Source organism: Meriones unguiculatus, chromosome 10 (genome assembly GCF_030254825.1).
Source record: "Meriones unguiculatus strain TT.TT164.6M chromosome 10, Bangor_MerUng_6.1, whole genome shotgun sequence".
NCBI lineage: Eukaryota > Metazoa > Chordata > Mammalia > Rodentia > Muridae > Meriones > Meriones unguiculatus.
Genome location: NC_083358.1, coordinates 48,112,076 through 48,139,112, shown reverse-complemented (window position 1 = coordinate 48,139,112; position 27,037 = coordinate 48,112,076). Strand labels below are relative to the sequence as shown.

At 40.1% G+C, this 27,037-nt stretch overlaps 1 protein-coding gene and 1 pseudogene across 10 annotated transcripts in view; both read right to left on the bottom strand.

Moving 5' to 3' along the window:
• Positions 1 to 27,037, bottom strand: part of Lrrc7 (leucine rich repeat containing 7) — a 688,618-nt gene that overhangs the window by 99,522 nt on the left and 562,059 nt on the right. For all 10 annotated transcript variants that reach the window (XM_060392421.1, XM_060392420.1, XM_060392426.1 and 7 more), the window contains 5 exons: positions 13,609 to 13,738; positions 12,353 to 12,468; positions 6,111 to 6,180; positions 2,770 to 2,869; positions 224 to 348 (listed from right to left, as the gene is read on the bottom strand). In XM_060392421.1, the coding sequence (XP_060248404.1) occupies positions 224 to 348; positions 2,770 to 2,869; positions 6,111 to 6,180; positions 12,353 to 12,468; positions 13,609 to 13,738 (541 nt within the window). The remainder of the gene's footprint in view (positions 1 to 223; positions 349 to 2,769; positions 2,870 to 6,110; positions 6,181 to 12,352; positions 12,469 to 13,608; positions 13,739 to 27,037) is intronic.
• LOC132646140 (U6 spliceosomal RNA) lies at positions 10,033 to 10,124 on the bottom strand (annotated as a pseudogene).

Below are 27,037 nucleotides of genomic sequence, written 5' to 3'. Positions count from 1 at the left end.
GGGGGAGTGCAAATCAGAGTGGCTCAATAGAACTGGGACATTTGTATCATTCTGAATCACACCAATGTTGCCCAAACACTGGCCCTCCGTACTGGGGCATGTTCATGAAAATAAAGATGACTATGACCTTCCAGAGAGCCCAGTTAGTGTGTCCCTCCTCTAGCTGAATGATAACAGTGGACAGATAAGAACAACAACAGAGAAACAAAGGCCAAAAGTTCACCTTAACTTTCCCAGCACTTTCGTCATCTTCTTTTTTATCCTCAAATTCAAAGGCAACAGTCATGCGCTGTTGTCTCTGCTCCTCCCACAGCGTGGGGTTGAAGCTGTCGCTGTCTGACTGGAAATCTACGGAGTCCAAAGTATTAATGCTTTTCTTTTATATACACAGCATATTTAATAAAGTTTAATATATTATGCGAAAAGAGCAGAAAGCACCACCAATAAATACAATAAATACTCTTCAAAGGACAGGGTAAAGAAATATCGAGAAAGAGGAGAGAGCCAGAAGGACAGGAAGGGGAAAGAAGAAAATTCTTTTTTGGTGTTTCTTATGTGGTCTTGTGAATTTTACTGTTAGTCATGAGGGGTTGGGGAGTTTCCTGGCATAGGAGTGGGCTCCCCTGGGCTAGCAGTAACAGCATGGACACTGAAGGAAGCATTCCAGTCTCTCCTCACAGCAGTGGAGTTTTCAGATTCTGGCCTAGTTTTCAGATTCTGCCCCAGGTCTCTCAGGTCCTATAGGTCTCATAGGTCCTACTCTATGTTGGGGTGACTGCAGAGCCCACACCACATCAAAACCAAAACAAAGCAAGATACTACACAGCAACGATTTCTTAACAAAGTGCTCAGTAATCTGACTTTCTTGTTGCTTCTTTGTGCGCATGTGGAGTCACCTCGTTTTTAAGGTAGAGAACACAGGGTGAAAATCAGTTTTAACACGGTGGTTTCATTTCATTTGAATGTGTCTCATACAAGCAGGGAAGATGATTTATAAATCCTCAGTTTACATCAAATCTTGTCTACTGGTAAAATTTGCTTTGTAACATATAGTGAAAATTGCATGAAAACGCCGCAGCAAGTGCTTAGTTGAGGCTAATTCCGTTTCTAAAGGATTTCTCTTTGTTAAATATTTCTTTGTTTTTCAGGATTCTTAGAATTCATTTACTATTTTCTTTTTAAACAGACAGAAGTTGACTGACTGGGTTGAAGTTCAAGAATTATTTTTAATTATTACACCAAACTTTCTGTCCTCAATAGAAAAACAAACAGAAAATCCAAGGCAGCAAAGGCAAACACTCTCCTGTCTATGGTCACAAGGTTGCTGACCTCACAACCTGGAACTGACCAGGGCTTTAGGTGACACACTGGGTATCAGACATGGCTTATGGATCTGGGCTGATTTTTATCTCTTTCTTTTTTTCTGTTTATTTTTTATGTCATTTTGAAACCCAGGGATAGTGTAAAGAAGTGGAAAATAAATCCTGGTTAACAGAACAGTCCTTACTTTGTTCTTTATGGTACAAAAATGGGGTAGCTTTTCTTCTATAAAATCAAAAGAACAATTTATGCACATGTGAACCATATTTTTCAAAACAACCTTCCCTTTTCCTATTTCTGCAAGTGAAAGGTATTTTTACATACTTCTCAATGATTCATTTATATATGAACATCAACGACTAAAGCCATTTATTATCATTGTTTTTGAAAATGAAAACACAAAAGCAAATAGTTCATTTCACAAGTTAGTCTCAAAAAAAAAAAACAAGTTAGTCTGAGACACGGTGGGTTTATCTGTGGCTGCAGTAAAGTGGGTTCATTGTTCTAAGATTCACTGTGGCTTTTCATGACTACAGAGAACACATCAGCTGAAGCTATTTCACACAGGAAAGGTCACACCTTTTTAAAGATTTCTATAATATGTGCTTGAAGATTTATTGTAACAAATTTGGAGTTTTAGAAAGCAACTTTTAATCATAGCTGCTGATGTTGCTTAGGGAATCTCAATGTAAAGATGAAATGTCATTATTGTAAGTCCCATCCTAAGATTAACTTTCATGTAGGGTCCAACACTGCTGCCCTGATGCTTTAAATATTCTGTGCAATATGTGGGCACAAGAGAAGACCCTCCCCAGACAGCCGTTCTTTGCTTCTGAAGCCTGTCTTTTTGCTGCCAGTAGCTGAGCACATTTGATGACCAAGTTCCATACTCTCCAGCCTAACCCTTAAAGAAATCACTGTGGAGTGCTGACATTACTCTCACATGAGCTATAAAGAGTAATACTTTTCTCTCTGATGTGTGCATGCCAGGATGCTCATGTGCATTTGGGTACATGTGTGTGCACATACAGAGTAGAAGCCAGAGGTCAACATCAGGCATCTTCCTCACTTTATCTCTACCTTAATTTCTGAGAAAGCATCTCTCACAAGGGCTCACCAATTAGGCTAGTCTGGCTGGACAGAAAGCACAAGGCATCCTCCAGCCTCTGCTTCCTAGCTTTGTGTTATCATGCTGGGATTTTTTACATTGATGGTATGACCTGAACTCAGGGTCTCATGTTTGCATGGCAGGCATTTTACCAACTGAGCTGTCTCCTGAAGGAGTCTTGGTTTTGGAATCTTACATAAAATATTATAGCACTGAGACTCAAACTCCCAGACAGTGTTTATTGCCTGTGAGCCAGTATTCCTGGACAGAAATTAGGATTAAAAATTCCTTTCTATCCACAACATCATGAACATTAAAGAATGTGTCATCTGCAAACATACCTTCATCACCACGGGGCTGCTGGGGAAACATGTAGTTGGTCAGTACTCTTTGCTTGGTTTCTGGGTGGGCTTCTGTTTGTAGAGGGATAAGGGCCTTGGACTGGAAGAAAGACGCACCAGTTAGAAGAACAATTTAGCCAAGATTTTATATCAGGAAATGGTCAGTAGTTTGGTCTCTTGGTGATGAAATGATAAAACAACATGCCATAGGCACTGCTGAGACTCTTTGCAGATTTTAAGGTTTTTAGCACACTTTTACAAACCTTACCAGAACATGTTCTGCTGTGCACTTCAGTTCTATCCAGGAGACCCAAGTGTGCTAAACTGTTCCACCAAGTTAGTGTTTGGTGTGGTCTTGGGCATGCATTCTTTCTCATGGGTTATGGTAAAGACAGACATGCGGTACCTGCACTGCTCACACTGAACAAGGCACGACCCACATATGATACAAGCTGTGCCCATATCTGATGCTTATGCTGTATCTTATTCTCCATCACTAATTTGCTATCAGAAATACTATTTTGAAGGCTGTTAGAGCTCAGATATTATTTCCATAAGAAGAGTGCAAATACTACTTAACAGGAAAGAAGCAAAGTCTTCCAGGAGTCTACAGACCTCATAATGCCGTTAAATCACAACTAAATTAAATTGTGACATTAAATCACAGTTCAAGTTAAACAATGATGTAACTCTTCTGGCTATTCCCCTACCAGAATAATACTTGTGGTAAGAAGTTTTCCACAGTCCAATTACCTAAAATATAGCTAGACAATTGTTTAGACAGATTTGCAGCACAGGAAAAATTCTCATGTTGTATGCTAGTGACACAAAGTCCAGCATACTTTCATTGACAGCCAGGTTGAGCGATTTGCCATAGGGTATCAATTTGCTCCTGCACGAGGTCAATCCTCTGATTGAACACCATCAAGCCTCCTTTTAGTTGAGCATTAATTCCTTTTTGTACATCTAAGGCATGAGCTACATTGGCTAAAAGATTATTCAGGGTCTGAGCAGTCTGCACAGTATGACTCATGGCTAATGCCAGGGTGGTAGCTCCAACAGCCGCCAATGAGATGGCAGTAACAATGGTGGCTGTAGTTCCAAGATCCCTTTTCTGTCTGAAGAGAGTCATAGCGTGAGGGGCATCAACGGGCACAGGCACCCAGTGAGGCATGCGAGTAACCAGGGCATACCTAAATTCACTAGCATTCCAGCATTGGGCAAAAAAGCAAGTATCATCACCACAATTACTTGGCTCTATCTGGCTAATAATGAATAAAGATGGGGGATATAAACAAACAGGTGTGGGCTTATAGGAAATATTATGAGAAGCCTTAACCCCCTCGTTGGAACATCTTGCATCAGTTCTAGAACTAGCAGTGGTGGTGTCCGAGGTCTGAGTAGGTTCAGGAGACCATTGCCCCCAGGGGTGAAACGTGCTCCATGTAAATTGACTAACTCCATGTTTTCCTCCACTTTTGAAAGTCATTTAAGGTTCTTAAATTATTTTTTCCCTTTTTTTAAAATTTTTTCTCAATTACACTTTATTTGATACTACGATGGAGCAGCTGAGAGTGGCCATTATCACAGTAAATTCTACCAGAGTGGACGCAGGACTAGCCACAGGATTATCACCATGGATTGCTGCAGCCATGAATCATCTGAAGGAATGGGCAGGCATGGGAGTGTTAGCAGGCCTTCTGGTGTTGGTCTCCTTGGTTTGCCTGTGGTGTATATGCAAGATTAGAGTCTCACAACAGCGTAATGAAGCCATGATCATTCAGGCCTTTACAGCCATTGAAGCAGGACAGTCTCCCCAAGCATGGTTGGCTACCATAAAAAGCTAAAATGTTATGCTCAGGATGCGAGGCTAAGCACTGCACTCAGGGTCAGCCGCTTTGGACCCAGAGAAGAGCAAGTCTGATTGCATGCAGGTTGATGCCCCAGGTCCCGCCTCTGAGAAAAAGGTATCTGACGGGTCTGATGCTCTTTGGGTGGATGACACCTAAATGAACATCGGTACAAAGTCCCAATTTATTTCTAATATCAGAGATCAGACCTCTACTCTTGCCTGATGCATCTAAAACAAAAAGGGGGAACTGTAGAGAGCTGCGTAATGCCGCGCCTTAAAGATGGAGCTGGTTTCCGCCTTCCACCTTCCAGATGGTGAGTGCTCTCTGTCACAAACAACTCCACATTTGGCTAAGGCTGAGGATCTGGCTTGCTTCCATGTATGTGGACCTATCTGCATTGCCCACGTGGCATGCTGGGGTTGGCTACCCAGAGGCTATTTAAGCTGTGGGCTGGCTTTTCCCAGGGTCAGATGATTGTTCAAGGTTCCTGAATAAACTGCATTGAAAAAAAAAAAAAAAAAAAAAAAAAGAAGTTTTCCACAGTGTAAGGCTATGGCCCAGCAGCAGAGTTCAGAGATGCAGTAAGCAGAGACTGGTGCTGCAGAGAAGGCCATATGAGGTTGGATGATAATCTAACCTTTTGCCAGCAAGGGCTGTGATTAGCTGCAGAGACCCTGATGCTTACACTTTAAATTTTGTAGGAGCTGTTTTTAATTTGCAATAAAAGTACTCAAATAATTGAAATATATACTCGATGCCCAAGGAATATTGATACATCAAACCAAAGGTACGCTTTTTATTTGGTCATTCATATTTTGGGGTAGGGGTTGCAAAGATTTAGGAAATAAAAAATGATTTGTAGTAAATTCTGCTGAAATGACCCACAGCTGCATTTAAGGCAAAGCATGTGTCCGTGTTTTCTGTCATTTTTCAGTTAATAAAATTATTCATTAACATGCAACCCTTGATTCCATTATACTCTGTTTTTCTGAGTACATAAAAATATCCAGATAACCACAAAATATTGAAGATATCTATCAATATATCAGTAAAGGTATTGAATAAAGTTTTAGAACTAAGTTGATCATAATTAAAAACAATGAGGAAAAAGGAAGATAATGGTTGGTAGTTCCCTCTTGGAAGGATTATGGTAATGGTTTTTCATTTTGTAATCTTTGGAATAATAATTAAAGTGTATCCTCTAAGGATGTGTATACCACCAGGAGCTGTAAAGCCAGACAGATGAGGAATTATGTGCTGTTTCTCTGATAATGAAGCAGGTACTGAGCAGAGGTGGTGGAGGAACATGGAGACCACGGCAGAGTTTTGCCTACAGCTGTGTGTAACGGGACACTTGCACAAATCCCTCTGCCAGGCATACTGAATCTGTATGTTATAATAGTTGTGCCTATTGGGACTCAGTAACTCAAAGTTTCAATTACAGTTCATGTAAGGGGCATGATAAATCATGACATAGAAGGTTTTTACCTGATTGTCGGAAAGCCACAGTGCTGCAAGCTCTTTGAGTTTGGTGAAAGAGAATGGCAAATTCTTCAACCTGCACAGACAAGAGACATCTCATGGCACATGTATAGAGAGCAAAGCTCACTTCTAAGAACATGTAAACATACTTCTGTGTTGACTCATTACTCTCTTCTATCCTTTCGCCTGAGTGTCCAATCTTTAAAGAATGAGAACCTTCTTCCTTATTACTGTATGTTTGTGTGCATGTGTGTGTGCACGTGTATGTGCGTGAATGTGTGTTAGTGTGTTTTTATGCATATGTTTGTGTGCACATGAGCATGTGGGAGTCAGAGGACAACTTGTACAAGTTTTTCTCTCTTTGCACCATGTAGGTCTCCAGGGTCTCAAGCAGGTCATCAGCTGAGACATCTCCCAGGTCCCAAACAACTAAACTATCTCCAGTACTTAAAGCGCTTCCCATAATATCTAACTAAGATAAAAAGTCTGTCAGCACCCATGGTCAGGCTGCACTTTGTGCAGCCCAGGGCTAGAGAGATGTCTCAGCAGTTAAGAGAACGTGTTGCTCATCCTAGAACATGAGTTCAGTTCACAGTCCTCACATCAGGCAGCTCACAATTCCTTTTAACTTCAACTTCAGGAGATCTTCATACATGTGATACACACACAGACACAGACACACACATACATGTGCATGCACGTGCACATACACAGACATGCCCACATGCACACGCACACACATGTGCGCACACACACACAGATAAAAATAAAACAAGTTGTAATAAATGAAAAAAAATTAAAAATAAAATAAAACAAACAAATAAACCTAGTGTGTACCCCAAGGCAGCTCCCACTGGCACACACACAAAATAAAAACAAAATCTTAAAACCCTAAAGGCATTCTTCTACCCTAGCACTGACCTTTTTTTCACAGTTGGAGTGCACAATGATGCTCTATCAACATATTCCCTTCTGGAATATTCTTCCTGCCATGCTTCACTTAAATCCCACAGGTCTTCTTCTTTTTTTTTTTTAATTTTATTTTTCTCATTAGTTACATTTTGTTAATTCTGTATCCCAGCTGGATCCCTCATTCCCTCCCCAATCCCACCCTCCCTCCCTCATCTCCTCCCTGCCCCTTTCCAAGTCCACTGATATGGGAGGACCTCCTTCCCTTTCATATGACTCCCTTTTGTCAGGTATCTTCAGGACTGGCTGCAAAGCCCTCCTCTGTGGCCTAACAGCACTGCTCCTCCCTCGGGAGGTGGGGAGGTCAAAGAGCCAGTCATTGAGTTCCTGTTAGAAATAGTCCTTGTTCTCCTTACTATGGGAAACCAATTGATTACTGAGCTATCACGGGTCACATCTGAGCAGAGGTTCTAGGTTTTATCCTCTCATGGTCTTTGGTTGAATGTCCATCTCAGAAAAGACCCTCCACAGGTCTTCTTAATAGGATATGCTTAAATATCACTTTCTCGTGCGAAAGGTTTTCCTGGGTCCCACTGAAGTTACCTAACTCAGCCTCACCCCAGAAAGTCTTGCACTTGCCTGCACAAAACATTTCCCAGCTTTTGCATTTGACTATTTTTGTGGTTATTTATTATTGGACATCCTCACAACACTGCAGTTTCCAAAAGGGTCAGGACCAGAAAGTGTGGGCTTCTCTTCTTCCATCCCTTGCACATTGCACAGTAGACATCACAAAAAGGAATTTTTAAAAACAGTGTTTTGGAGATATGTGAAGTTTGGCTTCAGCTATAGCATTCAGTAAAAATGTGGCTTCTGCCTTTGGATAGCCAGACTGCCAAACATCTACTTCAGCTTGATCCTGATGTCTTCCAGCTAGTGTATGACTAGCACGTTCTGATCACCTGGGCAACCATCACCTCTGAGCTGCAGAGCCAGCAACACAAACATGCTCACAAGAACATCCTCCAGCACACTCACCCTCAAACATACAAACATTCTACACACAATTGACAATAAAGATTTTCCTAAGTCTTTTATAGATTGGAATTCTATTAACTAGTTGAAAAATGAACTTTTAGAAAGGGAGTGCAAAGTGTTGTAATGATTAATAAGGAGTTAATTTACATCTAAAAATAACCAGACACTTTAAAATGATCTAGTTAATATGAAGAGTGTGTAATAGACAGAGATTTTAGGGAGATGCCTAAATCTTATGAACTAGTGAACATCTGCAAAACATAAATAAGAACACAAAGGAGGTATTGATTTATATCACAATTTTTTTCTTGGTAGAATTACAACTTTAATTTCAAACTAAATTTTCTACAGGGGTTGTTTAAATTCACTCAAGCTAGAAACTGTAATATTTATGGGGTGGGTTAGTATTTTTGGTAGTATACACAGTTAAATAAAAAGCTGCTATGAAGCACTGTGTCAGTGAAACTCATCTGATATTCATGCTGTGTTCACACACGTCCCTGAGGGGTCATCATGGTGCAGTCCTAATTTGCAACACAGAAAGAAAATTGTGATGGAGAGCAGGGACCTTGATGCTTCATACCCCCCCCCCCCAGTGATGTCTGAGGAATGAGCAGGGCATTGGTCAAGACACCACCTTGTAGCTGACAGAGCAAAACAGTTACTGTTTCTAGCGACAGTGGCAAACTGCAACCTAATTATATTTTAAACACAAAATTGCAATAGTTCATTACTTACTATAACACTTCTCAGTTAAAGTTCCTCTAAGCACTTAATTTTCTGTGGGAATGTTAATTTTGGCTTCAGATTTCAGTATGCATTATTCACCCCACCCAAGCTTGATTCATCGATGGACTAATTAGCTGAAAATATTCACTTGGCTGTGTTTGCAGTTATTGTTCTACTATATATATATATGTTATTATATATATCTTGTAGAACAATTGACTATATATATAATATCTTATATATATAATATATATCATATATATATATATATCTTCTAGAACAATAGCTGCAAACACAGCCAAGTGAATATTTTCAGCTAATTAGTCCATCGATATATAAGATATATATAATATATTAATATGTATATTATATATATTAATATATAATATATATATAATGCTTTTAGCACCCCCCTTTTTTGTTTCTGATGAGACATTTTAAACTTCCGGTTTTGTGAGTCTCTAGTATCTTATTCATATTTATTTCCTCAGCATCCACAAATGTGTCTAACCTATGACAAATGCCAGATTTTCTACATAAGGACTACCAACATATCAACACTTCTATTACGGGTAATTTGTGATGTTTGGCAAGTATACTTTCCATATAATCATTCAGAATTTTTAGGAAAAGTGAGTATGTAGTAGTGACTTCTATAGCTAGTCAATGAAAATCCTCTTTCCATATTGACAAGTACCTAACTATCTTAAAAAAACGAATTCCATGATGCCTCCTCTGTGGAGTTATTGACGCCAATAGGAACTCATTTTCCTATGGGTTCCATTGACATCAATAGAAGCCCACCTCTCTTTGGAGTTTCCATGATCACACTTCCTAATGTAGCTCCTAAGAGTGTATTTAAAGATATTAACAAAGGCCTTCTCAGATGTGACATTTAAGGCATTGCCTCTTCTGCCCGTCTGGTCACTAAGCCAGAGTTGTATATGACTGGGTTATGATGCACAAAGCTTTGTTGTCACATTGCCACTTTGGTTTATAATTAAAATCCCAAATGTTCTAACAAAACCCTTTATTCTCTTATGTGAGATTATGGCTTTACTACAAAGACAGTAGGTTTTTATTTTATTTTTCCAAATTGACATTACTTTTTATTTTTTTTACATGAAGGGAAAATGTTTATTGATGTTTCAATATTAATTTTGCATGTTCTTATATTCTCCTTAAACCCTATTACATAATATCTAAAAGTTACGTTTCATATTTATTTTTTAATTAAATTTTTATTTTTTAAAAAAATATGGAATGCTTCATGAATTTGCATGTCATCCTTGCTATCTTCTCTATATCATTCCAATTTTAGGATATGTGATGCGAAGTGAGCACATCATTACTTTTTCTAAAAGGAACTGAAAAACAAATGAAAACTCTTAAACTTATTCAGTGCATATTCTTTATGACTTCCCAAACTCTGGTCTCTGAGGACCCTAGTGCAAGATCTGAGTTACACTATCATTCATCCCACAGAAACTGCAGGAATAGGGTTCATGTACTCATCTCTGTGTCAGGACAGAGCATGGCCCAACACTCTTTCCATTTTCTTTTAAAAACATTTTTATAAATCTATTTTTTTATTTATTACAATTTATTCACTTTGTATCCCAGCTGTAGCCCCCTCTCTCCCTCATCCCCTCCCAATCCCATCCTTCCTCCCTCTTCTTCTTCCATGCCCCTCCCCCAGTCCACTGATGGGGAGGTCCTCCTCCCCTTCCATCTGACCCTAGCCTATCAGGTCTCATCAGGACTGGCTGCATTGTCTTCCTCTGTGGCCTGGTAAGACTGTTCTCCCCCGCCCCAGGGGGAGGTGATCAAAGAGCCAGCCACTGATTTCATGTCAGAGACAGCCCCTGTTCCCCTTACCAGGGGCCCCTCTTGGACACTGAGCTGCCATGGGCTACATCTGTGCAGATGTTCTAAGTCTTCTCCATGCATGGTCCTTGGTTTGAGTATCAGTCTCAGAAAAAACTCCTGGGCCCAAATTTTTTTTTGTTCTCTTGCTCTTCTTTTGGAGCTCCTGTCCCTTCCAGTATTTCTATCTCCTCCTTTTTTAATAAGATTCCCTGCACTCTGCCCAAAGTTTGGTTATGAGTCTCAGCATCTGCTTTGATACCCTGCAGGGTAGAGTCTTTCAGAGGCCTCTGTGGTAGGCTGTCCTGTTCCCTGTTTTCTTCCCCTTCCAATGCCTATCCCACTTGTCTTTCTGAAGGAGGATTGGACATCTTACCCAGGGTCCTCCTTCTTGCTTAGCTTCTTTAGGTGTACAGATTTTAGTATGTTTATCCTACATTTTATGTCTAATATCCACTTATAAGTGAATATATACCATGTGTGTCTTTCTGCTTTTGGGATACCTCACTCAGGATGATCTTTCTAGTCCCCACCAGTTGCCTGAAAATTTCATGATTTCCTTCTTTTTAATTGCAGAGTAGTATTCCATTGTGAAAATGTGATACATTTCCACAATAGTGTTTTTTTTTCCTTTTCTATGAGGATAGTTGTTTCTATAGAGAAGATGGGAAAAAAACAAGTTGCAGTTTCATTCTTCTTTCTCCCACCTGCCAAATAACACATCTTCTTAAGAAGAGAGTTTATCAGGAAACAACCTAGGAACCTGCCACAGAGGGCCTCTGCAAGCCTCTGCCATGCAGACTGTGAAAGCAGATACTGAGCCTGATGGCCAACTGACAGGCAGAGTGAATGGAATTTTATGTAAGAAGTGGGAAATAGTAAGAGCTGGAGAGGACAGGAACTCCACAAGGAGAGCAACAGAACAAGAAAATTTGAACACAGGGAACTTCCCAGAGACTCATACTCCAACCAAGGACTATTCATGGAGATAACCTAGAACCCTGACAATGCAGCCACTTCTGATGAGAACTGATAGACTAAGATCAGAAAGGAGAGGAGGACCTCCCCTATCAGTGGACTTGGGGAGGGGCATGCATGCAGAAAGGGGGGAGGGTGGGACGGGAGGGGAGGACGGAGGGGCTTATGGGGGGATACAAAATGAATAAAGTGTAATTAATAAAAGTTAAAAAAAGAAGAGAGTTTATTGCCTCTTTCATTTTTTTGTTCCTCTTGCTCTGAACATGACTAAATATTATCCATTTTTGCTGCAATGGGCTAACCTGTGGCTTTGTATCAGAGTTAACAAGTGATATTCTTAACTGTCATTATGTAGACCAGGCTGGCCTCCCACTCACAGAGATCCACCTGTCTCTGCCTTTTGGTGCTGGAATTAAAAGTGTGCACCCCCACTTCTGGCTCCATAATTTACTTTTATCAAATAGTTTACAGGGGGCTAGAGAGATGGCTCTAGAGGTTAAGAGCACTGGCCGCTTTTCCTAAAGGTTACTGAGTTCAATTCCCAGCAACCACATGGTGGCTCACACCATCTCTAATGAGATCTGGTGCCCTCTTCTGGCCTGCAGGTGTACGTGCAGACAGAATACTCTATACATAATAAGTAAGTAAATCTTAAAAAAAATAAAATTAAATTAAAACAAAACAAAACAAAACAAAAAAAACCAAAACAGCTCAAATAGTTTACATACCTATTATCACTCAGATTTAAGACTCGCAGTCTCTGCATCTGCCCAATTTCTTCAGGAAGAAATTCTAGCTTATTGGAACGTAGAGACATAACGGTGACATTCTTACAACTTCCAATCTGCAGGTGGCAAAAAGAAGTGGGATTTACAGTGTTGTGCTGTCTACCATATGGAATTCTTAAACAATAAACAAAAGAATATTTTAGAAAGGAATCACAGAGTATTGTTACTGCCAGTTAGTTTCTCTAGTGTACAAAACAGTTTAGGTCATAGATATGTTCTCTCTTTTTTCTTCCATTGTAGTCAACACAATACAATCTTAGTCAGCCTGGCTTTGGATGGGAGGTTACTGTCTTGTATCTGTCCCCTGAGCATTGAGGTAGTAGGAGTGTGTCACCACACCCAGCCTAGAGATTCCATTACCATTTCAGTGTCTCTTAACCCATGTTGTGTATTTATTGCCTTATGCATTTATAATCATGCTTTTTGCAGGAGTGTATGCTTTTAGATATGTCAGCAACACATATCACTTATTCTTTCTCATATTAAGAATAAATTTCTTAATAATGTAAATGTTTAAACACTTGGCTGCACTGTTGTTTTCACATATAATATTATTTTTTACATGATTACAAATCTGTGCTTAAGCAGGACAGCACACACATTCAACGATACTCTTTATAGTTCCTCAGCAAACCTGAATTTATGGCACATTACATGGTATTTGCCTTTTTTACTAATAATTTTGACTCTAAAATAATGGCATTTTTATTATTATTCTATCATTGTAGAAACTTTTAGTAGAAAGTTTTAGATTGAAATACACCTCACATTATTTCTCGACATTAATAAATAAAATGAGTTTAGAGATAAAAAGACTCTCTTCATATATTTAGAAACTAAAATAATATTATAAGAAACATCAAGCCTCAGAGGCATGGTAAAAACCCACTGTTTTATTACAGAAGTAGAAATGCAATTATCTTAACTACTCTGTATAACTATTTTTAAAAGCAAAATAAACAAATGATTCAAAATTGTTAATATATTTTACTATTCTTTCCTTGCAAAAATCAGTTGCTACATTATATGGAGTTTATCACTCAAAAAGCTATAACATATACCTACAGTTAGATAGGCAATGACTACATGTCTTCACAGTTCAACTCATAAACTTATCCTGTGATTGCACCTGATAGGATTTCATTTCAAAACAGGGTAATTTTAAGTTAATTGATGCAAACGAGCTTGCTTCTCACTTCTCTGGGCAATTCTGGGAGGAAGTTCTCGTCAACTGCTAAGGTCCTCAGGCTGTGCAGGTAGCCAATGGTGGAAGGAAGGGATTCCAGTTCATTGCAGCTGCAGTCAAATTCTTCTAGTAACGATAAGCTGGGAAGTTAAGACACAATTTTAGACATTGTAAAAGGTAACACAATAAAGAAATAGCTTCACAAAAGCCATGTCAAATTCACAAAATATTATTAAGCTGGAATGGCACAATAATATGCAAATCAACCTAGTTAGTAAGTACAGTGGATCAAATACCATCACAAACATGGCTGTATTTGTCATTTATTTGAACTACTCAGGGTGACACAAAAGATAGTTTGTTTATAACTTAGGTGTTATTGGCAGCAGGGGACTTGGAATGTGCACCTGTAATTGGAGGGGCAGGAGGTGAAGGAGGCAGAGAGCAAGATAGAAGCACATGCAAACTGTTCCAGATTTTACTAAGTGCCTTAGAGATTAGACCCCTATTAATAGACCCTTTCTGACAACTGTATAGGATATCTACCTTTAAACTCCACTTTGCAGATGAGGAAATTGAGGCTTACAAAGACCAAGGAATGACAGCACAGCTTGCTCACCCGCATCATCCCACCTGTCAGGCCGGACATGGAGATGTATGCTGCTTGAATGACACAGTATTTGTAAAACACATTAACTTTTACCCAGTGGCTCAGATTTCAGTGCCTTTTTAAATAATGGGCCGTTTGCTGTCCATGAAAGGCATTTGAAATGGAAAAAGAAGCATTGTCTTCAAATGGCACACCTCTTTAGTTTGTCCCAGTTCCCAGCACTGCACATTTAGTCACATCACTTCATCCTTAGAAAAGAATTGTGGGAATGTATTTTCAAATTGTCATGAGGAAACTGAATTTTTCTATCACCTTTTGGCATAGGTTGAGATAAAGAGGGCCTGGCCCAGTGTAAGTGCTGACAATACTGAAATTGACAATGATATTTGGTGTACTGTTAACAGGAAGGAATTCTCCGGGTTGAGGTGGCCATCATTGGAGAAAAATGAACATTAGCTGGACTAAGATTCAGGAATCAGCTTTTTCTTTTACACACTACAACTCATTAGCTTCAATGTAGCTGGCTCCTACCACTTAGCCAGCAAGAATATGAAGTACAAAGCTGAAATCAGTGAGATAGATGTATGTCCCAGATCTGTCATTTACTTGATGTGTAAATCTGAGAGTCAGTGACTAACACAAAGACCACCACAGCTCAAAAGGCAAAGCTGCTTCATTTACCACCCAGGCTGGGGAAGAAAATTGTACTCTGAGGATAAAAGTCACAGAAAAGGTTGGCAGGTAGAATGGGTCACCAATGCTAGGGATGGCAGAGTGACTATTCTGAATTCAGTTAGGAAGCCAAGCCAAGTGCAGGGTACAGGGCATAGCTGGCCTCTTTCTGTTCATTGTGACAGTGGCCAATGTGACAGTGACAGTTCTACAAGCCTACAAGCCTTACAAGAACTAAAGGTTTCTGTTGAGAACCTAGGGCCATATTCTTAGAACATAGTCATAGAGTTGTAGGTTTTTTTTTTTCATACTTAAGAAAAAAATCATGTTTATTTAGAGGTTGACTTAATTTAAACAATTAAAAACTTAAACAATTAAAAAAGTTAGCGTAATATCCTCATTTCTTTCATACATGTTTCCTAATTTCTTTCATATGCAGGTTCAGAGGTCAATTTAGAATGGCAGTAAGACACTCACTGCCATTGGGGGTTTCTGTCACAAAGCTTTCATGGTTTAGTAAGCAACAGTAGTCTCTCAACCACACTGTTGCGCCATTCGCTACTAGTTTTTTAACTGCGTGGGTCATCACAGTTCCTTCCACCTAAAAATCGCAGTGTGAATAACTCCAGTGTCAAGATCAATGATCAGCCATCGATGTTGGCATCCTGCTGTGATGAGCTGTGTACTGCTAGTCACACAGAACACAACTCATGCAAGGTTGTGCAGCAGTCATCCTTGATAAGGTCAGTACACAGCCTAGTGTGTGAAGTGCTTAAAAAGGAGGCTATGCTTTTTTTCTTTATTAATTACACTTTATTCACTTTGTATCCCCCTTGTGGTTCCCTCTCTCCTCCCATCCCAATCCCTTCCTTCCTCCACCCTCTGCATGCATGCCCCTCCCCAAGTCCACTGATAGGGGAAGACTTCTTTTCCTTCCTTCTGATCCTAGTCAATTAGGTCTCATCAGGAGTGGCTGCGTTGCCTTCTTCTGTGGCCTGGTAATGCTGCTTCCCCCTCAGGGGGTAGTAATTAAAGAACAGGCCAATCAGTTCATGTCAGAGACAGTCCCTGTTCCTATCACAATGGAACCCACTTGGATACTGAACTGCCAAGGGCTGCATCTGTAAAGAGGTCTTAGGTTATCTCCATGCATAGTCCTTGGTTGGAGTATCAGTCTCAGGAAAGACCCCTGTGCTCAGATTTTTTGGTTCTGTTGCTCTCCGTATGGAGTTCCTGTCCTCTCCAAATCTTACTGTTTCCCATTTCTTTCATAAGATTCCCTGCACTCTGCCCAAAGGTTGCCCATAAGTCTCAGCATCTACGTTGATAGTCTGCAGGGCCGAGCTTTTCAGAGGTCCTCTGTGTCAGGCTCCTGACTTGTTCCCTCTTTTCTCCTTCTTCTGATGTCCATCCTTTTTGCCTTTGTGGATAGGAATTAAGCATTTTAGCAAGAGTCCTCCCTCTTGATTAGTTTCTTTAGGTGTACAGATTTTATTAGGTTTATCCTATATTATATGTCTATATGAGTGAGTATGTACCGTGTGCGTATTTCTGCTTCTGGGATAGCTCACTCAGGATGATCTTTTCCAGATCCCACCATTTACCTGCAAATTTCATGATTTTCTTGTTTTTTATTGCTGAGTAATATTCCATTGTGTAGATATACCACAATTTGTGCATCCATTCCTCCACTGAGGGGCATCTGGGCTGTTTCCAGCTTCTGGCTATTACAAATAAGGCTTCTACAAACATGGTTGAGCAAAGGTCCTTATTGTGTACTTGAGACTCTTTTAGATATATGCCTAGGAGTGGTATGGCTGGATCTTGAGGAAGAGCAATTCCTAGTTGTCTGATAAAGCGCAAGATTGATTTCCAGAGTGGTTGTACAAGTTTACATTCCCACCAGCGGTGGAGGAGGGTTTCCCTTTCTCCACAACCTCTCCAGCATGTGTTGTCTCCTGAGTATTTGATCTTAGCCATTCTGATGGGTGTAAGGTGAAATCTTAGGGTTGTTTTGATTTGCATTTCCCTGATGGCTAATGAGGTTGAGCATTTCTTTAAGTGTTTCTCTGCCATTCGATATTCCTCTGCAGAGAATTCTCTGTTTAGCTCTGTACTCCATTTTTTAATTGGATTACTTGATTTTTTGCTGTTTAACTATTTTAGTTCTTTATATATACTGGATATTAGCCCTCTGTCAGATATAGTGTTGGTGAAGATCTTTTCCCAATCTGTGGGCTGTCATTTTGTTCTGAGGACAGTCTCCTTTGCTTTACAGAAGCTTTTCAGTTTCATGAGGTCCCATTTATTGATTGTTGCTCTTAGAGCCTGTGCTGTTGGTGTTCTATTCAGGAAGTTGTCTCCTGTGCCAATGAGTTCAAGGGCATTCCCCACTTTTTCTTCTAAGCAGTTTAGTGTGTCTAGTTTTATGTTGAGGTCCTTGATCCACTTGGACTTTAGTTTTGTGCAGGGTGATAAGTATGGATCTATTTGCATTTTTCTAAATGTAGACTTCCAGTTAGACCAGCACCATTTGTTGAAGATGCTGTCTTTTTTACATTGAATGGATTTGGCATCTTTGTAAAAAATCAGGTGTCCATAAGTGTGTGGGTTTACATCAGGGTCTTCTATTCGATTCCATTGATTGACCAGTATGTTTCTATGCCAGTATCATGCAGTTTTTAGTATTGTTGCTCTATAGTATAGCTTGAGATATGGGATGGAGATACCTCCTGAAGATATTTTACTGTAGAGAAATGTTTTAGCAATTCTGGGTTTCTTGTTGTTCTCTATGAAGGTGAGAATTTTTCTTTCAAGGTTTGTAAAGAATAGTGTTGGTAATTTGATGGGAATTGCATTGAATCTGTAGATTGCTTTTGGTAAGATGGTCATTTTTACTATGTTAATCCTGCCAAGCCATGAGTATGGGAATCTTTCCATTTTCTGATATCTTCTTCTAATTCTTTCTTCAGAGACTGGAAATTTTTTTCACACAAGTCTTTGACTTGCTTGTTTAGGTTCACACCAAGGTACTTTATGTCCTTGTGGCTATTGTGAAGGATGTTGTTTCCCTAATTTCTTTCTTGGTCCTTTTGTCTTTGTATAGAGGAACACTACTGATTTTTTTCAGTTAATTTTGTATTCAGCCACTTTGATGAAGGAATTAATCAGCTGTAGGAGTTCCCTGGTAGAGTTTTTGGGGTCACTCGGGTATACTATCATATCATCTGCAAAGAGTGATACTTTGACTTCTTCCTTTCCAATTTGTATCCCCTTGATCTCCTTCAATTCTCTTATTGCTCTAGCTAGGACTTCAAGAACAATGTTGAAAAGATATGGAGAGAGTGGACATCCTTGCCTTGTCCCCGATTTTAGTGGGAATGATTTAAGTTTCTTTCCATTGAGTTTGATGTTGGCTATAGGCTTGCTGTATATCGCCTTTACTATGTTCAGGAATGTGTCTTCTATCCCTGATCTCTCCAATACTTTAAACATGAATGGATGTTGGATTTTGTCAAATGCTTTTTCAGCATCTAAGGAGATGATCATGTGGTTTTTCTCCTTCAGTTTGTTTATGTGGTGGATCACATTGAGGGATTTCCTTATATTGAACCACCCCTGCATGCCTGGGATGAAGCCTACTTGGTCGTAGTGGATGATGTCTTTGATATGTTCTTGGATTCTGTTTGCAAGTATTTTGTTGAGTATTTTTGAATCAATGTTCTTGAGGGAGATTGGCCTGAAATTCTCTTTCTTTGTTGGGTCTTTGTGAGGTTTAGGTACCAAGGTGACTGTGGCTTCATAGAATGATTTTGGTAGCCTTCCTTCTGTTTCTTGTGGAATAGTTTGAAGAGTATTGGAGTTAGCTCTTCTTTGAAGGTCTGGTAGAATTCGGCGCTGAAACCATCTGGCCCTGGCCTTTTTTTTTTGCATGGTAGATTTTGATGACAGCTTCTATTTCCTTAGGGGATATAGGACTATTATTTGGTTTACCTGGTCTTGATTCAGCTTTGGCTTGTAGAATCAGTCAAGAAAATTGTCCATTTCATTTAGATTTTCAAATTTTGTGGCATATAGGCTTTTAAAGTAAGACCTAATTATTGTTTGGATTCCTTCAATGTCTGCGGTTATATCCCCTTTTTCGTTTCTGATTTTGTTGATTTGGATAGTTTCTCTCTGCCTTTTAGTTGGTTAGGCTAAGGGTTTGTCTATCTTGTTGATTTTCTCAAAGAACCAGCTCTTGGTTTCATTGATTCTTTGAATTGTTTTATTTCTTTCTAATTTATTGATTTCAGCCCTGAGTTTGATTATTTCTAGCCATCTATTCCTCTTTGGTGTGGCTGCTTCTTTTTGTTCCTAGGGCTTTTAAGTGAGCCATTAAGTTGCTTGCAAGAGATGTTTCTAATTTCTTTTTGAAGGCACTTAGTGCTATGAACTTTCCTCTTAGCTCTGCTTTCATTGTGTCCCATAAGTTTGGGTATATTGTGCCTTCATTTTCATTGAATTCTAGGAAGTCTTTAATTTTTTTCTTTATTTCTTCTCTGACCCAGCTGTCATTTAGAAGCAAGTTGTTCAGTTTCCATGTGTGTGTAGGCCTTTTGCTATTTTTGTCATTGAGATCCAGTTTTAGTCCACGGTGATCAGATATGATACAAGGGATTATTTCAATCTTCTTGTATCTGTTTAGGCTTGTTTTGTGACCAACTATATGGTCTATTTTGGAGAAGGTTCCATGAGGTGCTGAGAAGAAGGTAAATTCTTGTGTTTGAGTGAAAGGTTCTGTAGATGTCTGTGAGGTCCATTTGATGCATGATCTCTGTCAGAGTTATTGTTTCTTTGTTTAATTTCTGTTTTGTTGACCTGTTCTTTGTTGAGAGTGGGGTGTTGAAGTCTCCCACTATTAATGTGTGGGGTTCTATGTGTGGTTTATGTTTTATTAAAGTTTCTTTTACAAATGTGGGTGCCCTTGCATTTGGGGCATAGATGTTCAGGATTGTGATGCCTTCCTGGTGGATTTTTCCCTTGATGAGTCTGAAGTGTCCTTCTCTATCTGTTTTGTTTGATATTGGTTGAAAATCTACTTTGTTAGATATTACGATGGCTACTCCTGCTTGCTTCTTGGGTCCATTTGCTTGGAAAACCGTCTTCCATCCCTTTACTCTCAGGTAATGTCCATGTTTGTGATTTAAGTGTGTTTCTTGTATGCAACAGATTTTTGGGTTTTGTTTACACATCCATTCTGTTAGTCTGTGTCTTTTTATTGGAGAATTGAGTCCATTGATGTTGAGGGAGATTAATGACCAGTGGCTGTTAGATCCTTTGATATTGATGTTGGCCATGGTAGTGTGTTTCTGTGTTTGGCTATTTTGTTTCACTGTAGTGAGGTTATTTATTTCCTGTGATTTCTTGAAAGTAGTTAGTTTTCCTGGGTTTTATTTTTCCTTCTAGTATCTTCTGTAACACTGGATTTGTGTGTAGGTAATGATGAAATTTGTTTTCGTCACTGAATATCTTGTTTTCTCCATCTATGAGGACTGAGAGTTTTGCTGGGTATAGTAGCCTAGGCTGACATCTGTGTTTCCTTAGGGTCTGCATGATATCCGTCCAGGCTCTTCTGGCTTTCATATTTTCTGTTGAGAATTCAGGTGTGATTCTGATGGGTTTGCCATTATAAGTTACTTGGCCTTTTTCCCTTGCAGCTTTTAGTATTTTTTTTTTTTTTTTTTTTTTTTTGCTCTGTATACTTACTGTTTTGATTATTATGTGACAGGAGAATTTTTTTCTGGTCTAATTTATTAGTTGTTCTGTAGGCCTCCTGTATTCTTATGGCCTTCCCCTGTAAGTTGGGGAAATTTTCTTCAATGATTTTGTTGAAAACATTTTCTGGGCCTTGGAGGAGAGAATCTTCTTCTCTATTCCTATTATTCTTAGGTTTTCTCTTTTTATGTTGTCTTGGATTTCTTGGATGGTTTGTGTCAGGAATTTTTTAGATTTATTATTTTCTTTGACAGATACATCGATTTCCTCCATTGCATCTTCCACACCTGAGATTCTTTCTTCCATCTCTTGTAGTCTGTTGGTTATGCTTACCTCTGTAGTTCCTGTTTTCTTTCCTCGGTTCTCCCTCTCCATGATTTCCTCCGTTTGTGTTTTCTTTAATTCTTCCAATTCTATCTTCAGATCTTGGACCGTTTGTTGATTTCTGTCACCTGTCTGATTGTATTTTCCTGTTTTTCCTTCAATTCCTTCAGCTGTTTGTTTGAACATTCCTCTGTTTCTTTTATTTCTTTCAGTGACAGAAACTGTTTGGCTGCATCTTCCTGTATTTCTTTACAGATGACCATAATCTGTTTTATTATATCTTTCCCTAATTCTTTACACATTTTATTTACTTCCTCCATTAATCTCTTCATTAGCATAGATGTAAGGTCATCTTCTTGAATTTCACTTATGTTAGGGTGTCCAGGGCTACTTGCCTCTGGATAACTGGGTTCTGGGGATGTAATGTTGTTTTCCCCTTTGTTGGTTGTGCATTTTGCTGGCCTCTACCCATCTCTTTGTCTCAGATGTTGTCTGTTAATTTCTGGTGCCTGCTGAGTCCTGGGGAGAATCAACTTGGTGGGTTTCTGAAGTTTCTCCTCTTCTTTTTGGGTATGGTCAGCTGAATGGTGGTGCTTCTCAGGAATTGTCACAGTTCACTTCAGGTGTATGGACCTGTATGGTAACTCTGGTGTTCAGGAAGGCTCTCCTCTCATCATTAGAGGTCTTGGTGATGGCTGTCCTGCTGCTGGGTTTCTTGCTCTGAATTTAGTGAGCAGTAGCTGTTGCTCTTAAGGTGTAATTTTCGGGTGCAGCCCTCTTGAAGAACCAGGGATTCCCACAGTTTTGTCAGTTTAGCTAGGGAAAACTGGTTGATCCTTGGTGCAGTATCTGAGGGCTGCTGTAATGGCTCTCTGGCCTTTGAAGGTCTGAGGATGCAGCTGTGTTACCCCGTGCCCTGTCAGAACTCAGTAATGGTGGGTGATCACAGGGCTCCTGTCTGCAGTAGAAGGCTAGAGTCTAGAATCCGTGTGAATCCAGAAAGTCTTTTGGTGCTGGGTGTCCTGAGCATTAGACCTGATGATCCTCCCGCTGTGGGGTTTCCTCCTGACAGGGACACCCAGTCTTTGCTTTGGGGATAGCCTTTCTGTCTGTGATGGTAAGTAGAACCTGCAGGCACAGACTTATGTGGCTCTGCCTTTCTGGGGATTGGGTGCCTGGGCTTCTGCCGAAACTGAGTAATTTTTCCAGAGACCTTTTCGGGGTGGTGGTATCAGCTGAGTGCTCTGAGATCAGACCAGCTGTTCCCCTCCCTGTGGGTTTGCACCTGACAGAGAAACTCAGTCCCTGGTGCCCTGGGACCCACAGTTCTATCTGGGGCAGCGAATCAGGATTGCAGGCAGGGCTCTGTGCTGGAGCCTGGGTCCCCAGCTCTGGCTCTGTGCTGGCTTCTGGGTGCCCGCAGAACCCGAGTCTTTTCCAGGGGATGTCTGAGTGACCTAAGGTCGGTCCCAATCATTTCCTGCACCATGGGGTTATCTCTCGACTGGAGACTGCAGTCTCTGATGTTGTGGTGCCCACAGTTCAGTCTGAGACAGTGAGCAGAGCACACTGGAGTGTGGCTCTGGGATGGCGACCAAGCACCTGGCAGAACCAGGATCTCTTCTGTGGTTTAGCCGGGTGAGTTAAAGCTGATTGAATTCCCCATCGTGTGGTATCCTCTCACCTGGGAAACACAATCACTTGTGTTTTATGGCCAAAAGTTATGACTGCTGGTCACTGTGCTGATCCTGCTGTGCTGCTGGTCAGAACAAGAGTCGTCCAGGCACTGCCATCTTGCCCTGCCCCAAGCTGTTACCAGGACGCTATGCTTTTTATCAGTATTTTCGAGGGTATTCCTTCAACCTCTTTAAAAGTTCATTGTCACAGTTGTGGAAGAAAGTGCCTCTATGATGTTCACATGGTGATAAAATCCATGACCCTTTCACCAAGTAACTTGGTAGCTCCATGACCCCGAACACTTTATTCCTGAGGATTCTATAAAAGCCTGAGGCACTGAGAAGATGGCTCCATGGCTAAAGAGCTTGCTCTTCAGATATGAGGACCTGAATGTGGCTCTGCAGCATCCATATAGAAAAGCTTTGCATAGTGGCTTGAATCCCAGCGGTGGAGATGCAAAGACAGGAGGATCCTGGGGTTTGCTAGGCAGCCAGCTCAATCTATTCAGTAAACTTCATAACAAAGAAAGAGTGTGTTGGACAGACAGACAGACGATGGAGCGCCTAAGTCACAACACCTGAGTTGCCTGCTAACAGCATGGCAACTGGAGAAAAACACTGAGATGAAGTCTGCCTTGCTGGGTACAAACTCTAACCCACCAACAGGCATATCTGTTGTTTTAGCCATTTCAGTGGGACTATTGTTCCAAGAAGATGGAAAGAGACATCACCACTATATTCCCAAGGGAAAATAGAATGCTTTTCCTGTGAATGACGAGGTCAGGTCCCCAGGTTTGGGCTGCAGTTACTTTACTGACTGAATTATATCTCTAACCCTTAATTACACTTACATGCAAAGTAAGTATATTTTCCTGAACCAAACCAGACCATAGTAAGTAAAACAAAAACCCCCTCAATAAACTAAAACCAAAAACATGGTAGAAGGTATGTCATTGTTTTGTTTCCTTTCTATTCACTACTGAATTTCAAGTTAGTTTCTAGAAGAGTTAGTTCAATCTGCTGACACTTTCCATATTCCTTTTTTGAAAAAAAAATCAAAGGAACATAATAACACCAAAAATCTCTGAAAAAAATGAGGTATTTTGTTGGAATTCTCAACCTTTACCCCGTAAGGCAGTCATTATCCTTTGTATTAATTGGTCCCCTTTGTCTCGGTAAGTCCTTTTTACACTTTAAAGAGAGTTACTGATTTTAGAGAAAAGAAAATTAGGTATTTGATAATCTGGCACCCATTTTACTTGTATAATTTCCCCATTTTTCATTTTGTATTTTTATTCTAAGTCAAGGCAATTAGTGAAAAGTTGGAACATTAGAGTCCTGAATAGAAAGACACATCCATTACACACCCTTTCTGCTTGACACTCTCAACCTCTTAACCACAGCACAGATCCACAGAGAACTCCAGAGAAACAGTTTACCAAGAGCAAATTAGGTGCCATCATTTGTAGAAGCTTTATACAACGTTGTAGCTGGGATTAAAAGTCTACCTTAACTGAGATTTTTTAATACAATTTATGAGCTGGAATTACAGAGTAAGATGATCTATAAAATAAGCAGTTATAGACTGTGTGGACTGGAATGTAAAAGCCAGGCTGGCAGCACTTTCATAAAGGCTATCACAGGGAGGGGGAACATTTTCTGGTAGGTATTTTGGTAGGGAGCATAAGGGAATCACATGCAGGTGGTGTTGGAACTCAGCTCTGAAGCATTGCTATTTAGGGTTGTCTGTGAATCAGACGTTGTGATATCACCTGGACATTTGGGATTGGTGCAGACCTCTAAGCCCTTATTAGAGCAGAGCTTGTCAATTAAACAAGATTCCTAGATGCCTTTGACTCATCCTTTTAAAGTGTGGACTTAGAAGATGCAAAACAGTAAGTTTTAGGAAGAGTAGAAGAGACTATTCCAAGTAACAAGTAAGACAGGATCAAGGAGGCAGAACAAAGTTTGTCTCACTGGAAGTGCAGGATAAGGGAAGCCTAGAAACATGAAGAGCGATGGGACTGATGCGTGTCAGGTATGATAACCATGCCAGCGCAAACTATGTTTGTGTATTTTATCGAGAGAGTTTTTAATTTTATAACATTAGCTGGTGGTTTCTCCAGTAATTAGTATAAAATATGTGTATTAACCAAGCTACACACTACACAAAGTTCCTTGTGTAGTGTGTTAGTGCCAGAGCTCTAGGAAGCAGCTGGGTCATGAGGGCTCTAACCTTGTAAATGGATTTCTGCATGAATGGATCCACAGCCTAATGGAGGGGCTTTAGGAGGTGGGCCCATGTGGTGCATGTTCAAAAGTATGTTAATCCTCATTCCCTTCCTCTCACTCTGCTTCTGAGCTACTCTGAGTAAGGCAGCTCTGCTTTTCTCCCACTCACAGGGTTCTGCTGTATCACTGGGGTAGAGCAACAGAACCATGTGACCATGTGACCCCACTGACTTCATGAGCAGAAACAAACTTCTTCCTCCAAGTGGAGTTTCTCATAATGATGGAGTGCTGGCCAGCACAAGTGGCTATGAACATACTACCTATTGTGACATTAGAAAGAGGGTCTAGCACTAGAGTGGGCAATGGCAATGATGCTGTTTCTCAGGGTTCCTAGGGCATGCAGTAGCATGCAATGTTCCAGAAAGGACTGGAAGTGACACTGGAGAAATATGCTAGAGGGCCCGAGCCTGTGACTGTGGGCTTTTAGATACTCTGCTTTCCTAGCTGTGAACCTTGCCTTCAAGTGCTCATCAGAAAATTTTTTCCCTAGAGAGACACCTTGAATTTTCTTTATCTTTTCACCATAGATTAGACTTCTTCATGGTTCATTTCGTTGGACATTGTTTTTGAGTCCCACTAGAGGTGACACCTGGACCTAAGAACTCTTGACCAACTAGTTACTGTAGCCTGAAAGTGGATCTCTGTGTTTACACAGTGTGTGGTGATTAAGGCAATGTCAGTGATAAGTCAAAGTGCTGGGTCTCCTTTAAGAAGAAACCTGCGCTGCGCAAGTCTCAGATATTGTTTCTCTCACCCAGCACAAGTGTTCTTCTGGCTTTGTGGCATCTGAGAATTTCACATGAATTGGCAGTTTCACCACTGAGAATTGGTGCTCTATCTTGTTATTTGTAGATGTAGTCAGTAGTATTACCATGGAGATTCAGTGCTCTATCTTGTCAGTATTTGTAGATTTGTGTTGCTCTATTTACTAACCAGCAATCAACTTGAGAGTTGATGGCTGACTGGTGATCACAGGTCTGGTCCTTTTGAACACAGTGTAAACGGCCAATTTTGGTTTCTTCTCATTTGTAAGTGAAAGGACTAGAGTAAATGCTGATGGCGAGTAAGCACAAAGGCCAAATCTAGTTTAGAGTTTGTGTAACACTACCTGGCTGCCTGGATGGAAGTAGAGAGGCTTAGTTCTGTGTCTACCCACATGAGACAAGTCCTTCACTAAACAGACACAGAAACTTAGGGTATGGACTGCCAGGTTAGGATAGGAACTGCTCCTAAGCATGTCTGGGATTAAACCAGACTCCAGAATCCAGTTTATCTCATCAGGGGACAAGAGGCAAATAGAGACTGAAAACCATAGCTATGGACAGGAGATACTTCTGAGGGAGACCAAACCCAGGTGTCTTTTCCTGCTGAGAAAGCAGCTCTCCTGTGTTCATGCCTGGCTTATTCAACTTCTTAATATTGTCTTAAAAAAATCAAGGAATTAGTTTGTATAAAAATGCAATCTAAGAGGCAAAATACCAGTCACAACCTTTGTAGTGACGAATGAATTTGAATTATGAATTTGAATTCAGTTCCTCTGAGTTTGATGCAGTGAAGAAAGATCAGTACCTAAGCATATAATTAGGAAGAAGAATTTGAATAAAATCAGATTGATAAAGAAAATTGCTTTTGTTCAACCCCTCAAGAACCACATTTCTCTCTCCTGGGGAAATGGAAGTATTTACAGAAACATACTGGGTGTTCTGAATACTGTGTTAGTCGTTGAAGCTTTTACTGTTTTCCAAAATAGAATATATAAATTTAAATTTAAATTTAAATTTGTTGAATTGTTCACTCTTCAGAAGTGAAAACTCTTTCCAGATAAGTGGCTGCTCCACTACAGGATGAGGTGGCCAGAGCCCGAAGGAATGGCCCTTCAGGAGTGGTCTCACCTGATGTCAGGCTGGAGATAGCTTGTTCTGATATCTTACTTCATAAATTGTCACTACAATCACTTCAGTGAAACACAGAACATACATAGTCCATAAAAATTGGTAAACTAAATACTATAAGCAATTTAAGTTCAAATCAATTAATAAAAATTGTGCAGTATGTTTTATCCTTTAAGACAATGCTGGGATTTTATTTTCAAGTTTTTTTTTTAATGC